This window comes from Apis florea, unplaced genomic scaffold (assembly GCF_048593485.1).
Source record: "Apis florea isolate Af1SG1 unplaced genomic scaffold, ASM4859348v1 contig_3731_pilon, whole genome shotgun sequence".
NCBI lineage: Eukaryota > Metazoa > Arthropoda > Insecta > Hymenoptera > Apidae > Apis > Apis florea.
In genome coordinates this window covers 37,641-52,437 of record NW_028256823.1, presented here as the reverse complement: position 1 = coordinate 52,437, position 14,797 = coordinate 37,641, and the positions used below count along the sequence as shown (strand labels likewise).

The 14,797-nt window shown below is 30.4% G+C and overlaps 1 protein-coding gene and 1 long non-coding RNA gene across 2 annotated transcripts in view; one reads left to right on the top strand and one right to left on the bottom strand.

Moving 5' to 3' along the window:
- LOC105736833 (uncharacterized) overlaps window positions 1–4,188 on the bottom strand; it is a 33,562-nt gene extending 29,374 nt beyond the window's left edge. Inside the window, exon 1 of the mRNA XM_086914730.1 lies at window positions 3,623–4,188. Within this exon, the coding sequence (XP_086770856.1) occupies window positions 3,623–3,643 (21 nt within the window). The 5' untranslated portion in view covers window positions 3,644–4,188. The remainder of the gene's footprint in view (window positions 1–3,622) is intronic.
- A 185-nt stretch (window positions 4,189–4,373) lies between these two features.
- On the top strand, window positions 4,374–6,398 carry LOC147656513 (uncharacterized). Its single transcript, XR_015294288.1, has 2 exons — window positions 4,374–4,628; window positions 5,275–6,398. It is a non-coding gene; the product is annotated as an uncharacterized LOC147656513 (long non-coding RNA).
- Window positions 6,399–14,797: the final 8,399 nt, after the last annotated feature.

Below are 14,797 nucleotides of genomic sequence, written 5' to 3'. Positions count from 1 at the left end.
GCTGTCTGACCATCGACCGTCCTCTATCCACTGTGGAGTCTATCTACGGTGAACGTTCGGAACATTTACGACGAGGGTTGGTGATTTTTTCAGGCAAAATTGTAGGCTTGGAGTTTTATTTCTGGGAAGATTGGCAAATTAATGGGAATGTACGTTTGGGAAACGGGATTGTGTTACCTCGTTTTATAGGATAGTAAATGAAATAGAATAGTGGAAATAGAAGTTGAGAGAATGGAAGATTGGGGTGGTTTTTTTTTTATTTTTCTATTTTCGCATTTTATGTTTTTTTTCTTGTTTTGTTTAATTTTTGTTTACTTTTGGAAAGATAAATATATATTTTTTCAAATATTAATTGACGTTTAATAGTTGATTGTATTTAAAGATGGTTTGATGAATCTGCTTTTAATATCTATCTTCAACTTTTTATGATACAATATTTTTAACCTTAATCTCGATAAATAATACAAAAAAATATCAGATTTTTTGTTTTTGCAATTATTAAAGAGTAAGAAAAAAAATTTATCTTTCTTTTCTTTATCATATAATTATAATCATGAATAATGTATAGTAAATTCATTTACACATATTCACACTTTGAAAACAAATATCTTTATCTTATTTCCTTACAGAAACGCTTAAATATTAACGCGAAAAATATCTTCTATACATAGAAGATCACACAAACGAAAAAAAAAAAAAATGTTAAAAACGAAGTCAGACAAAAATTGTTGCGGCTCATCTCGCGATATTAACGATTCTATGAGAGAGGTCAGTGTGCTCGATCCCTCGACCACGAATATACGTAACACGTGCAAGCGATCATCGTCGAAAGAAATCGAAATGGCGGGGAAAATCGCGTCATCGGCCAAGCTGGCGAACGTCGATCTTAAATCGTATTTTGTAAACAGTGGTTCGCGTGCTTCCGTGGTCTTCGAACGATAACGTTAATGGACTTCATTTACATGGCGTAATTACAGCAAATGGTCGGCTCGCGATTCAAATTAAGCGCGAGGTGCAACGATCACGAGATCAAGGGAAAAAGATTCATCCGATATAAAATATTTCGCACGTTATGTAATTTTACGTGTTTTCGAATGATTTTATGAAAATTTGAAAATTTAATGAATTTATTTAACAGTTTTAAATTAATGTAATCTTTTTTTAATTAACCAGATTTTTTGATTCTATTTATTTTGATACGTAAGTATTACTGTATAATATATTTGTATTCTTTCATTTAAATATTTATATATATAATATTAAATATTTGCATAGAATCTTGAATAGATAGATAAAATTTTTTCGTACTAATATTTGATTTTTTTTTTATTCTGTTTTTTTTTCTTTTTAAGGAATATTGTAAAAATAGAATAATAATTAAAACATCTTATCTATCATTATCATTTATCAAGAATTATTCTATTTATTCTATTTATCAAAAAAATATAAAATCATAAGAGTTTTATTTGATTGTTCAGAAAAAGTAATTTTCTTATATTTTCTTTATTTAATTATTATTTAATATTACATTTAATTTAATAATGTTTTCTATTTTCACATTCTATATTTAATTCATAAATTTTTACAATATTGCTTTCTATTAAAATCTTCATTTATTACTTTAAATTGGATCTGTTATTGTTAAATTTGATGTTTGAAAGTTTAATGATGAAAAATATGATTTGAAAGTTTTATGATGTAGATTGTTACAGTTAGGGCACAGAGAATTATTGAACAGAAAGTAACAAGAGGTTATGTACATATTATAGATCATTTTGATCGAGATCAATTGTTACTGATCAACCCATGATGTAGAATTGTCGTATAAAAATAATAATAGAAGATATTATTATGAAAGATAGAAGAACGATTACAATTTATTATATAACATATTACAATTATGAAATGGAATAAAATAAAAATATTATATTAATTTCATATTAATTTCTCGTGTAAAATTCACATATAAATTAATATAATATATAAATTATATAAATTATATAACATAAATTAATATAAAAGGAATAAAGATGAAAAATGAAAAATGAAAATATATTGGTTGATAAGAACGAAAATGAAAAATTAATACGATTAAAATTATTTTGACAATCAGAGGTAGGAAATTATATTTTAATTAAATTTGATTGAAATATTTATTTGTATGAAAATAATAAATGTTTATAATTGTTTCTTGGTAATATTGTTAATTTTAAATTAATTTTTCATATAAAAAAATATAAACGATATCGACAAATAAAAAGAATTGAATATTTTTTTGATATAATTAAAATGTATTCGTTCTTCTTTTATATAATTTATAATTTTCGATATCATGAAAAAAAAATGAAAAAATTATATTCATGAAAAAAGAAAAAGTAAAACTCTGAAAAATAATCTTTTATAAAATAAAAACAAAACCTACGCTAAACTTTTTAAATCATTTCCAACCGTACGAATTATCATATTTATTGCATTTTAAATTCTAGAAATTCCAAATCACGAAACATTCCATATAAAAATATCTTTCATCAAAATGAATTGTCAAACAAATCGGTCAGTTCGATAACAAACCAGACGAACCGTACTGTCCACAAACGAATCAGGAATAGCTCGTGTCAGACGCGAGGGCAGCTATCACCGGGTTAATAATATCTGCTCCATGTACAATAAATATCAAACATCATCTTGCTTCTTTACACGGGTCATGAGATACTATCACGCCAATTTTCTATGGTTAAATTCTCAATAAAGTAAAATGATACTACGAGACTTGTATCGCACACAATTACAAATTCTCATATTTGATAGGCCAGCTAAATTTCTAATTATTTTTTCGCGACAACAGTATTAGCAAATGCAACAGTTAACATTATCATTTATTACGTCGATATATTATATACCGATTAAAATATCCTCTTTAAATTTATATTACTCGAAGAATTTTAGGTAAATTAATTTTTTAGCTTAGAAGAATCTTAGCTTTTAGAAAAGTCAAAAGAACTAAAAGATTTCCTTTTACTTCCTACGTGACAAAAAAATAGATTCTTTCAAATACCCTTTCAAAGTATACAGTATAATAAAATTAATATTTCATTAAAGATCATCCATATATTTCTCAAACGGTACGTACGTTAACAACAATCTAGATTCTTGAAAATTTTAATTCATTTCGATCAAGAAACAAAAAAGAAAAAAAAGTAAAGAAAGAGAAACAGAAACACCTACTTGTCTCCAGGAAAGCGGAGGAAGATTCGTCGTTTTCTACTCTCTTCTCGAAACACGCGACAACATTAGGGAGAACGCGTTTCAGCGCGGCGTTCCTTTGCTTCTCTTTTTCATCGTCGCGTCCACGAAAATTCGTCTCGTGCGATGACACCGCGAGAACACCAATTATAACTTCCCTTCGTTTTGCACGCGGCGTCGATTTAATGAAGATACCACGTCGCGTAAACAACGTTTCGCCCCTCGGACCAAACGAACTTTCCAATTAACCGCCGGTAAAATTACCTTCTCTCACCAATTCCAAAAAAGAAAAAAAAAAAAAAAAAGAAAGAAAAAAGAAAACTCTCGATTCTCAACCCGTACTAAGTAAACAAAAAGTCGAGATTATCTGAACACTTACATAGCTCCTGTAGGAGGCCATGATTCGCGCAATCTCCTCTCCTCGATCAAGAGAAAACGAAAGGATTCCAAGAGTGAGACGACGACTCCCTCGATTCACCGATCACCATCGACCACCGACACCATCGACAACACCAAAAGAACCACCACCACCACTACCACCACCACCACCAACACCAAGCACCAGCACCACCACGCGGAGCGTGCACCACGTTCGTTTCACCGTGACACCTATCGAGACCGAAAAGAAGAAGAAGAAGAAGAAGAAGATTTTAAAAGAAAGAAGTCGAGAAAAAACTGGATGGAAAAGGAGAAAGAATAGAAAAGAAGATTATGAAAGATATAGAAAAATATATAAAAGGAAACTCGAGAGTGAAATAGAGACTATAAAGTTGGATGAAGAAAGACCGAAAGAGGGACAAGAAGAGGTGCACGAGGTGAAACGTGGAGAACCGATCGAACGACGAACGGTTCGACGAAGCGTCGTCCCCGACGGCACGTTCTCATAAGAGAAGAAGAAGGAGAACGGTACGGAGGCGCTTCGTTTCGGACGAAGCTCGGACCCTGAAGAAGAGCCGGCGACCCGCGAGGCACGCCGTTTTCCCTCTCTTTCTCCATCTTCGCTCGTCTCTTACCAAGCCTACATTCTCCTCTTTCCACTCTACTTTTCCCTCTTCCTCTGGTTAACGTGTACAACGCGGCCCGCGCCTCACCCCTACCCTTCGTATCGGCTTCTCTCGTTCATTCGCTTCGTTCAGTCGAGCCCTATTTTAAGAATAGCTTCACGTCCTCTCGCCGTTCGGCTTCCGTGCCCGCCCAAACACCGAGCAACGTAAGCCTCTTCGAGAACGAAGCTCGAATCTTCGCGGAGTTTGGGAAAGTGTCGTTTATTCGATCGAACGACGAGTCGGGCACGATGGATTTGATGGGGGTTTGTGAGTCAGGTTGTTAGGATGATGCGTGAACGTTCGATGGATCGTCCGAGATGAAACCTGTGAAATTTTTAAGTGAGTTTCCTGGTGCAGTGATAAAATTGTAAGACAATTTGAGAGAGAACAATAGTAGTTAGGATCGAAAGTTAAGATTATATCTGAACGCATTCAATAATTTCTGATTTTTTAAATTTTTAATTAACAAAGTTTGTTAAAATAATTTTGTCAATAATTACAGCAATAAATAGTATTGAGTATAATTTTTTTTTTAATTCTTAGAAACATATGTATACAGATAATGTGTTTTGAAAAATTAGAAAAGTTGTTGAAATTTTGCTGAAAAGAATTATAGAAAGTACATGGAAAAATAAAACGATTTTTTTTGAAATTTTTTCATAAATTTAATTATACATTTAAATTATACTTACCTGAATTCAAGTCTCATAAAATTAAATCTAAAATTTCTACAAAAATGAAAAAACACATTCAATAAATATCTTAAAAAAAGATCACATGAAGAAAATCTTGATTTTTTTATTCGTTTCCTGGTATACTTCATCATCTGCTACCTAAAACAAAATATCAAAGTTAAAAACTCGAATTATATTCTTCAATTTCAAAAACTATACATATATTAAAAATTATAATGTATCAAATATTATTGATTAATCTTCAAAAAAAAATGGCAATAGGATATACATAACGCTAAAATTACTTTCAGGATTATAAACAGGAACACTTGATAAGACAGCCTATCCTATTTTGTGAAATAATCGAATCAACGACTTCACGATTAACAAATAAGATTGTACCATGATGAGCTACTGTCTCGCGTACAATCTTTGTCGATGATATCCTATCTGATGTCGAATCGAACGAAAGGAGGCTATTATCGAGTTAAGTCGAATGAAAGATCGACTATTGAGTCAAATATGAAATTTACCGTGTATCGTACGTCTTTCGATACGATTCTCCTTTTTTTACCCGAATCTCATGTTCGAAAGTATCGAGGAAATCATAGTATTTGAGAGAAAGGACGAGAAAAGGTAAGGAACTTATTCAACAGGAAGACGTCTCATGATCGTGGACGAGGTATCCTTTGAGGCAGGAAGAAGAATTATTGCGTGAAAGAATATTTCGAGAAGAATCGTTTCTTGTGAGAACTTAGCAAGGATCGAATTGTTTCCTTGAGAGGATTTCGAAGAAAGAAGGATTTATTCTCTGGAAATATCGGAAATGCTCGAAAGCGATTACGCTTTTAATAAGTTTTCGAAGGAAAAGAAAATATAGTTGTCTCGCTGGACATAGATTTGTCGAAAAACGAAATATTGTGATATTAGATTTCGACAATAATATATATTACTTGACAATGTTATAATATTTGAAAAAAATAAATTGAAATATAATATTTTTTTTTACGAAATTTGTATATACTTGATTTGAAAATAAAAAAAATTAAGAAAAATTTTATAATGTACTTTATTTTTTTCAAATATTAAATAATTATCCCATCAAATTATCGAGAAAATAATAATTAAGAAACAATTACACAATACATAATAGATTATTTAACATATACAAATAAATAATATATAAAACAATTTTTAACAACAATCTACTTCGATTTACAATCAAATATTTAATATTTAATATTAGAGAATATAAAATATTATAATGTAAAAGTGATTGATTATATTCTACTATCCTATATTTTCTTTAATGTATGATGTAATCTATGAAAATCAAAATTTAATTTAACTAATTTTAGTTCTAATATCATATATAAGCGATTATTATATATAAGAGATATCAATAAAAATTACGAATATTATTCTGAACCGTTCATATATAACACTTCAATCGTTATTGCAAACATTTTACAACACAACACATCCTATCAAAATCCAAAAAAAAAAAAAAAAAAAATCAGTCGAAATTCGATGATCACCGAAATCCGAAAATATTCACTATTCAAATTCCACGCATTCTCCAAGGGTACCAACTTATTCGCACCAATCTTCTTTACGGCCGCTAGTCATCATCGCCGTCCATCGAAGCGTGAACCACGTCCCCCGATAACGAAAGTGGCGCTAACCACGTACAAACGCGGCGACAGTGTCCAAGGAAGCATATAATATTCGTCGAGAAGTTGGAGAGGGCGAGGTCGGAATTCTCGAGAGGGATTCTGCCGAGGAATCCGGCGAACAGTGGAGACAAACTGCTGGCAAAACGGTCGTCTTTGTCCAGGAAACGAGGGCACGGTCGCCGTTTCTCCGACGACAGAGATTCTCCGTGCCCTCTCTCTGTCTCTTTGCACAGCGGCCGTGGGACTGCTCCTCGAGAACGGAAACTCCCGTCTCGAGGAATCGGTTCGAGGATCCTCGAAACCAGCCAACAACGGATTGGCTGGATAAAGTGAAGGAGAAAAGGCGAAATAAAGACGGTGGAACGGCGGTTCGTGCCGCGACCGGCAGGAAGTCGGGCGAATTAAAGCGCCTGAGATTGTTTTACCCCCCGAGACGAAGGACGTCTCCTTTTCTCCTCCATGCTTTGGCTGGGATTTCGAAAGCTAATTGCAATACGAGTTCGAGGGTTACTCGAAACCGAACCGGTGACCCGGGCAAGAATTCCACCGTGGAGGGAGAAGGAGGGGGGTTTGGTGCATCGAGATCATTATTAGCCGGTGCATAATGCGAGTTGATTAAAGTCTGAAGCGGATAGCGATTATTAAAGTGGCGTTGATAACGAAGGATGTCCCTCGTATCTCGAGGAAATCTCGTTCTGGGGTTGTTGAATTATTCCAGAGGATTTTAATTGCCTCGCTATGTCAGTTGGTCCGTAGACAGATTTGCCTAATTGATATCCTCTTCGCTTGGGAATGAGTTAAGATTACTATTGTTGTTATTATTATTATTGTTGTTGTTATTAGAATGCTTCGTGGGGGGAAAAGAGATAAGTATCTAAGGAGAAGTAGGAAATTAAATAAATCGTTATGAAAATAAATTAATCGAAGATATTTGAAATTGATTCTGTGATTTCTGAATTGAAAGATATATTAATTTGGTTCTCTTAACATGATGTTATTCAAGTTGTAAAAATTGAGAAACCGATTGAAAAAAGTTGTGATGGAAGAAAATTAAACAAAGATTTATAACAAAGCAATAGAATAAATTTAACTTCAATGTCCGAATCACACTTTAAAATTAAACGAATTTTAAAATTTATCGTATTATAACTTAAGTGATAATTTTATATGTGAAACATATTTTTATTTTATTTACTTAATTTGATCTGAAAAATTTTAATGAGCAAAAAATAGAAGGGAGCAGATGGAAAAAAAGATGAAAAAACAAGGATAGGATGAAAAGGGAATAAATAAGACCTAAAAAAGTAAAGAATATGAGATTCACTTTGGCATTCAATAATTAAATTTTGATGAATCCCAAATAAATAATCACAACAATAATATCTCTGTGATGAAAAATATTAGAATATTTATAGACCTCTTCCTTTTAACGTAAAATATAAACAATACATTAAATTTCTTCTAGTCTTTCATAATTCTTCTCCAAGATTTATATAGTTTGCGAATCAGATTTCGTGCTGCCAACTTTCGATGTTCATTAAAACGAATTAAGAACAAAGATCCTGTGAACAGTAATCAACATATCCAGTAGTCGAAAAGTAGGAATCGACCGCAAAGTTATCGGTAGAGCTTCTATTGAAACTTCCAGGAACTTGAATTCATAGTTCTCGACATCGATGGCGCCACGAGAGAGCTTTCGAGAACTTTTTCGAAAAAAATTGGCAAAACTATTTACCTACGTTTCACTTTACACTTTCTATTCGCGTATCACTTATATACTCTGTCTATTAATATCTTAATTTAAAAATAATCAACATCTATCTCTACAAAGCAAACATCTATACACTTTTTCACGTTTAGCATCTCAACGTTTCCTCTTTATCATCTCCATTCTAATCGCGAATCATAGGTCAAATCTAAACCAATCCATGTGAGAATCGCAGTAACGACTTTGACAAATCGTGTCAAATCTTCCGGTGACAGTGAAAATGAACTGTGATCGTCCGACTGGTGTCATCGATTAATCTCAATCAGGCTAACCAAATCGCGGAAGGCAAAGTGTTGGTTGCATCGGTTCAGTCTTCGCGAATCTATCTAGAAATATTTTCGTTCCCGGTATAGAAGCACAAGCATATAAATACACGGTGAACAGGCAATAAAAATATCGGCTAGCAACCACTCGACCAAACGAAGACACAACCACGTCACGATCACTTTCGATCTTCATGGAGGAGTACACTTAAGATGATGACACTTTGTTACCCTGACGTTTCTGATATTCGAACAAGAATCGAACGAGAAGTGATATCGATTGGATTGTATGAGATAATAAAAGAAGAAAAATAGAAAGTTTATACAATTTTGAAGATGTAAGATGTAAGAATTAAATGAATTCATTGTTATCGTTGATAGATACTATGGATAAGAATTGATTTTTAATAGAGTGATTTCGAAATTTAACAAATAAAAATTCCTATGTTTAATAATCAAGCAAAAATCAAATAATCTTTTGATAGTCTTAACGATACAAAATAATTAAAAAAAAATAGTAACGAAACAATGAAAATAACGAAATAAAATCTGTATATAGTAAAAAAAAAAAAAAAAAAAAAAAAAGAAAATACGCAAGGCGGAAACCAAAGAAACATCATGGAGAATTTAACATGAGACCGAGGAGGGATTGATATTTCATACGTCCTAGCCCACTTTCCCATTGGATACAAGTGTGTAACGTTTGGACAAGAATAGAGCGAGTTAGTCATCATGAGTTTCTCTCGGTAATACCGAAAAACATCGGCCAAAATTTTTCTTGATGATTTCGAACCATGAGTCAACATTTCTTCCGTTGTCGAAGCGGAAATCGTATCACGTGTTTATCGATTATCCCATATTTTCAAATACTTATTATATTTTTTTTTTATTCGTATTTCAAGGAAATCGCTGCCAAAAAGCGAATTCTTCTTGATGTGCGTCACTTTCTGTAAATATTTCCCATAAAACATTTATGTTTATGTGATTCGTATTGTCTTGTCTGTTAGCACTTGAAACATTACGTATTTTAAGAATATTGTCTTGAATATCGTACAATTTTTTAATAATATGATTGATAGAATGATTTAACAGAATAAAAATAGAAAATCTACAATTTTAATATCCATTATTAATTCAAACACATTTAATATTAAAAAAAATAAAAAATAAAAGAAAAATAAATTAGAAAATAATAGAGAAAGTTAAATAATAAAAGAAAGTATGTATTCGAATATTAATGATGAATATTAATGTAATATTATTTGGAATTTAAAATAAAGAAATGTGATTGATATCTTCTTTTAATTGCTCAATTATATCTGATATTCAAAACAAAGAAAGAAAGACATTCTTGTTGAACGATAAACCGAATCTTTCATCTTCTCCAAACTTATTATTCCAAGCAGAATTCGGATCGTTTAAAATAACTGATCAGAAAGTAGCACGGCAGTAAATTTGAGTAGGCGATACCGACCTATGTGTATCGCTTTTCATATTTCCACTTTGCAACAACTTCATAGTATTTCCAATTTCACAGATGATATGAATAGCAATCTGATGTATTAATATATATGAATATTAAAATATAAAAATTCATAAAAATTTGAATTTGACGTATCAATAGCATTTATAATTATAAAAATAATTTTTATTAATCATGCTATAATTTGTGATAGAGAACTTTTTTTGTAATAACTAATATACTAAATAAGAATAAGATTAATTAATAAATAAATACTAAAATAAGATTTATGATAGAAATATCAGGATATTATTAATAGGTGATTTACTTAGATTAATTGAAATTTGGAAAATGTGACGCAAAAGTTGCTGAAAACATAAATTTAGCATTTGAAAAAGATCACGTAAATGTTAAGGTAATTCGGCGGCTTGTGATATTCCAGACTAGTGATTTTTCATTCGAAGATAAACCAAGAGAAAAGCCAGAAGATACTACTAACAATATTTTAAGAGCTATTACTGAAAATAGCAAAATTGCGTTTCAAATGCAGGTAGGTTATTTTATGATCATTCGCTACTTGAAATAGAGAAACAAATAGAAGGAATTTAAGAAAACGAACAAACGAGTTCTGCTGTAAAGATATGTCTACCTCAAAATTATTAAGACAATATGTCCCAAGATAAATTTTATCAAAATCAAAAAATTGTTATAATCTTCTATTATTAACATGAACTCCATATATAAGATCCTATTACAAATGAAATTACACATCCTATATTTCAAAAATTACTATTGATTATTTCCATCATAATTTATACTATATTACAATACTATTATAAATAAAAATTTCTCTCGAAAGATTTATTTCCTATATACATATATATATGCAAAAATAAACTTGATTTATACATACATTAATAATGTCATAATGATGTATACCTTTTATTTTTAGTACTTAGAATCAATCCTCCAAAGATGTTACATATATTTTTTAATATTATACGTATGAAATGTATATAAAAATTACAAATTGTTTCGTGACCAAAATGATTTCTATTTACAACGTTTGAATCAGACCAGATCGTATTGTTTACAGTTGGTAAAGTATTCTCGGAAATAGTATTGTGCCCGAAACAGAACGAGTTAATGATCATTGCTGACCTGAATATCTTGCATCGATACCTTGTAATTTACGATAAAGTGCTCGGAAATGCGACAAAACTGATTCATTCCTAAAATAAATCGTTCGGGCAGGTAATTCAAAACTTTGCAAAACTAATTCAGCCACAGAATCGTTATAGAGATTTCTAGCAAGCTAGAATTCTAGAGTCCACCTGTTGCCTGATCGATGCCTATAATTATAGATATAGCAATGGGTATAAACGTGAGTTGAATATTTGAACATTTACTCTAAAATATTTTTAAGAATACAATATGTGTCTTACATATGTACGTATTATCAAAATATTATCAAAAGTTAAGAAACAAACAATTTGTAACAATTTGTAAATTTTCATATACAAGTAGTAAATTATTTTAATATGTGAAATAAATTTTATATAATAAATATGTAGTTATATAATATATAATAAAATAATTTTTAAAATAAATAAAAAGAAAATTTGTAATGATCATTTGATATTTCTAATGAACAAACCAAATACTAATTTCCGAGTATCAAAAAATTCGTATCATTGATTCAAGTAATCAATGTTTTCTGAAAGATTCTTTGTGTAGAAATGTTGAATACACGATTCAGAAGTCAAGAACTTTCAACCTGTGATTCTTAAGGGAATTAAACCGAATGAGAGAGTGAATCTGCGGGTAGATATATTTAGAAAATTGGGGCAGTGTGCTCATCAGACAACTCAAACACCACAATTACAGATGAAGATGTAGATATATTTCAAACTATATCCTTAAAGATAAATTTTAAGGATTCATTTTAAATGAAATTCTATTAAAAATGTTTAATTCATCATGCATTCACAAAGGACAAAATTAATTTTGGTATTATAATTCGTTGATAAACAGTTTCATTGATCTGTTAATTGAGATTATTTCAAATTTACAAAAATTTTTGTGAATGACGAGTATATTTCATCTATATTATATGCTTTTTTATGCGAAATATTATAATCGTGAAAGTTTTTTCTCACTTATTTTTTTATGTGTAAGATTGTAACTGAATTTATAAATTTTTATGAAAAAAAACATGATTTATCGATATTAAAAATTAATTTCATTATCATAATTATTCATTATCATTAACATGACCGAATCGAGATATTTGCAAACATTTGAAATTAATATCTGTCTAGATTTTCGAATGGTGGCCAAAAAAAATTGTAATGATTTCATTCATTCTTGACATACATTACATCGTTGAAAACATCTAAAATCGTTTCGATTTTCTAAATAATTTTCTGAAATTTGTTTAGAAACTTCTATTAAATCTCGAAGCGTCGACAGTGATAAATTTGTGAAAGTATGTTCATTTGAAATTTGAAACTCTATAATTGAATTATATGGAATTATATCCATTTGGAATTATATTTCCATTTTTATTTCCGAGTTATAAAAATTATTTTATTTTAATTATTGGTCAGAATGTTTTGTTAGATTGACGATAATAAAAGTTTTTTTTATTTATTTATGGGATTAAAAATTAAAAATTGAAAATATTGAAGATAATATTAAAAAGTTAAATTTATCATTAGAAATAGAAATTTTTTAATCTATAATAAAAATATTTGCTCAATAATAGTTTAGAAATTATTTTCTTAATCTATTAGTTTATTCTATTATTTTCTTAATCTTTTTATATATTTTATATATGATTTCTTTTACACGAAAATAGTGAAATTGACAATAGGCAGAAACTTATTTATTATATTTTGTAATATGTATGTCTTGAAAAATACGTGTCCCAGTTTTGATCTCGTCTTATTTTTCAGTCTCTATCAGAGTATAGCAATAATTATATTTTAGTAACAATTCCTTGCTACAGTACAACGACTGAAGGCTAACTCATAACCAGGTTTATGATGAAACTAAATATCTTGAAAAGCGAGTCAAAAAATTGCATTGTATGAACGAATAATAATCTAAAATTTAAATCTATAGTATGTTATAAGTTTAAATTTGTAATAGTTACAAGTTACCTTCGATTAATTATGAATTTAATCATTAGTTCGACTTTTGATAAATAAAAGTTATCTATTTATTCAAAAAAATATTTTTTAATATCATGTTTCACAAATAAAAAGATTTTTATTATCGTCAATCTAACAAAATATTCTGACTAAAACAGCTTAAAAAATTAATTTTTAATATTTGCAAAAATATAAAAATCTCTCGTTAAACATTCTTTTCATTCTATTCTTCTAACTTAACTAACAAAAAATCTAATAAATTATACATAAAAGCTAATTTCCAGTTTATAAATTAAAAATAAATTACTTTCTAAATTATCTTTGACATACCAAATTATTTATCTATCCAAAATACTTTTAAAATTAAAAAAAATCCTATCATCTTCAAAAATATCAACTATGATGAATTATATATTTTATTAAATTTAGTTCTAAAAATAAATTCCGTACGAATTCAATTCCATCTTTGACTTGTCTCTTCCCCATCCTCCTCAAAAAAAATAAAAATAGAAAATATTTTCAAAATTTAAAAAAATCATATCTTCCTCTCAAAAAATTTTTTCGATTCTTTTCCTGTGACTTTTACCGCCTCTGTAAACATAATCAATTCAAACCGGAACAGTAGGTAGGTCGTGTCGTGGCCGCATATCAGTCGAAACATGCCAACACGGATCGGAAACGCGGATACGAAAAGATTTGGACGCAATAGATGATATACAAGCGGTCAAGAAAACTTTTGGAACTGTCTTTCGTGTAGAAGAGTGACCAGAGGGGGTAAAAAGTCACGCGACGGTGAGAAAAAGAAAGAAAGAGAGAGGCAGTTATTCTGGTCCAAACTCTTCCGATGCGCTTTTCACGATGATAGCTGGAATTCTCCGCTAGACGGAGCCACACGGCTCTGTGATCGAGCGGAGTGGGAGCAAGGTGATGAAGAGGACGTACAAAGAGAAGGGGCCAATCTCAAATTACTTGGTGAGCTCCCGGCTAGGCCGAACGAACATCTTTGCCCACCATTGCCCGCCGACCTTTTATAGACACTCGACGGGAGTGGGGGAGGGGGTTGAGGAAATTTTGGTGAAAACTGGAAGTTTCATTTTGCGAAAAATTCTTCGAGTTTTTAGTTATTTTCTTTTTAAACGAATTTTTGTTCCTTATTTTTAATTGAACGGAAGTGATGGGTGAATGATGATTTTATGGATGATAGTGAAAAAGGATTTGGATTTGAGGATATAGAAAGGAAATGAGAGGTCCCTTGTTGCTGTTTCGAATGGAAATGGATTATAAGATATAAATACGGGTGGTATTTGCGGCGATGGTGAGGGAAACGCTAGTAGAATGGGAAGCTCCTGTTTCAGACGACTAGCTAGTAGAATGGGTAAATGATCGAGTGCGACGATATAGCGTTGATATGTTTATACGTTAAAATTATTAAGAAATATATTTTGTTATTATGCAGATTGTAATATTTAGCGATCTATTATTAATTTAGAAGGAAAGATGATTAAAGAGG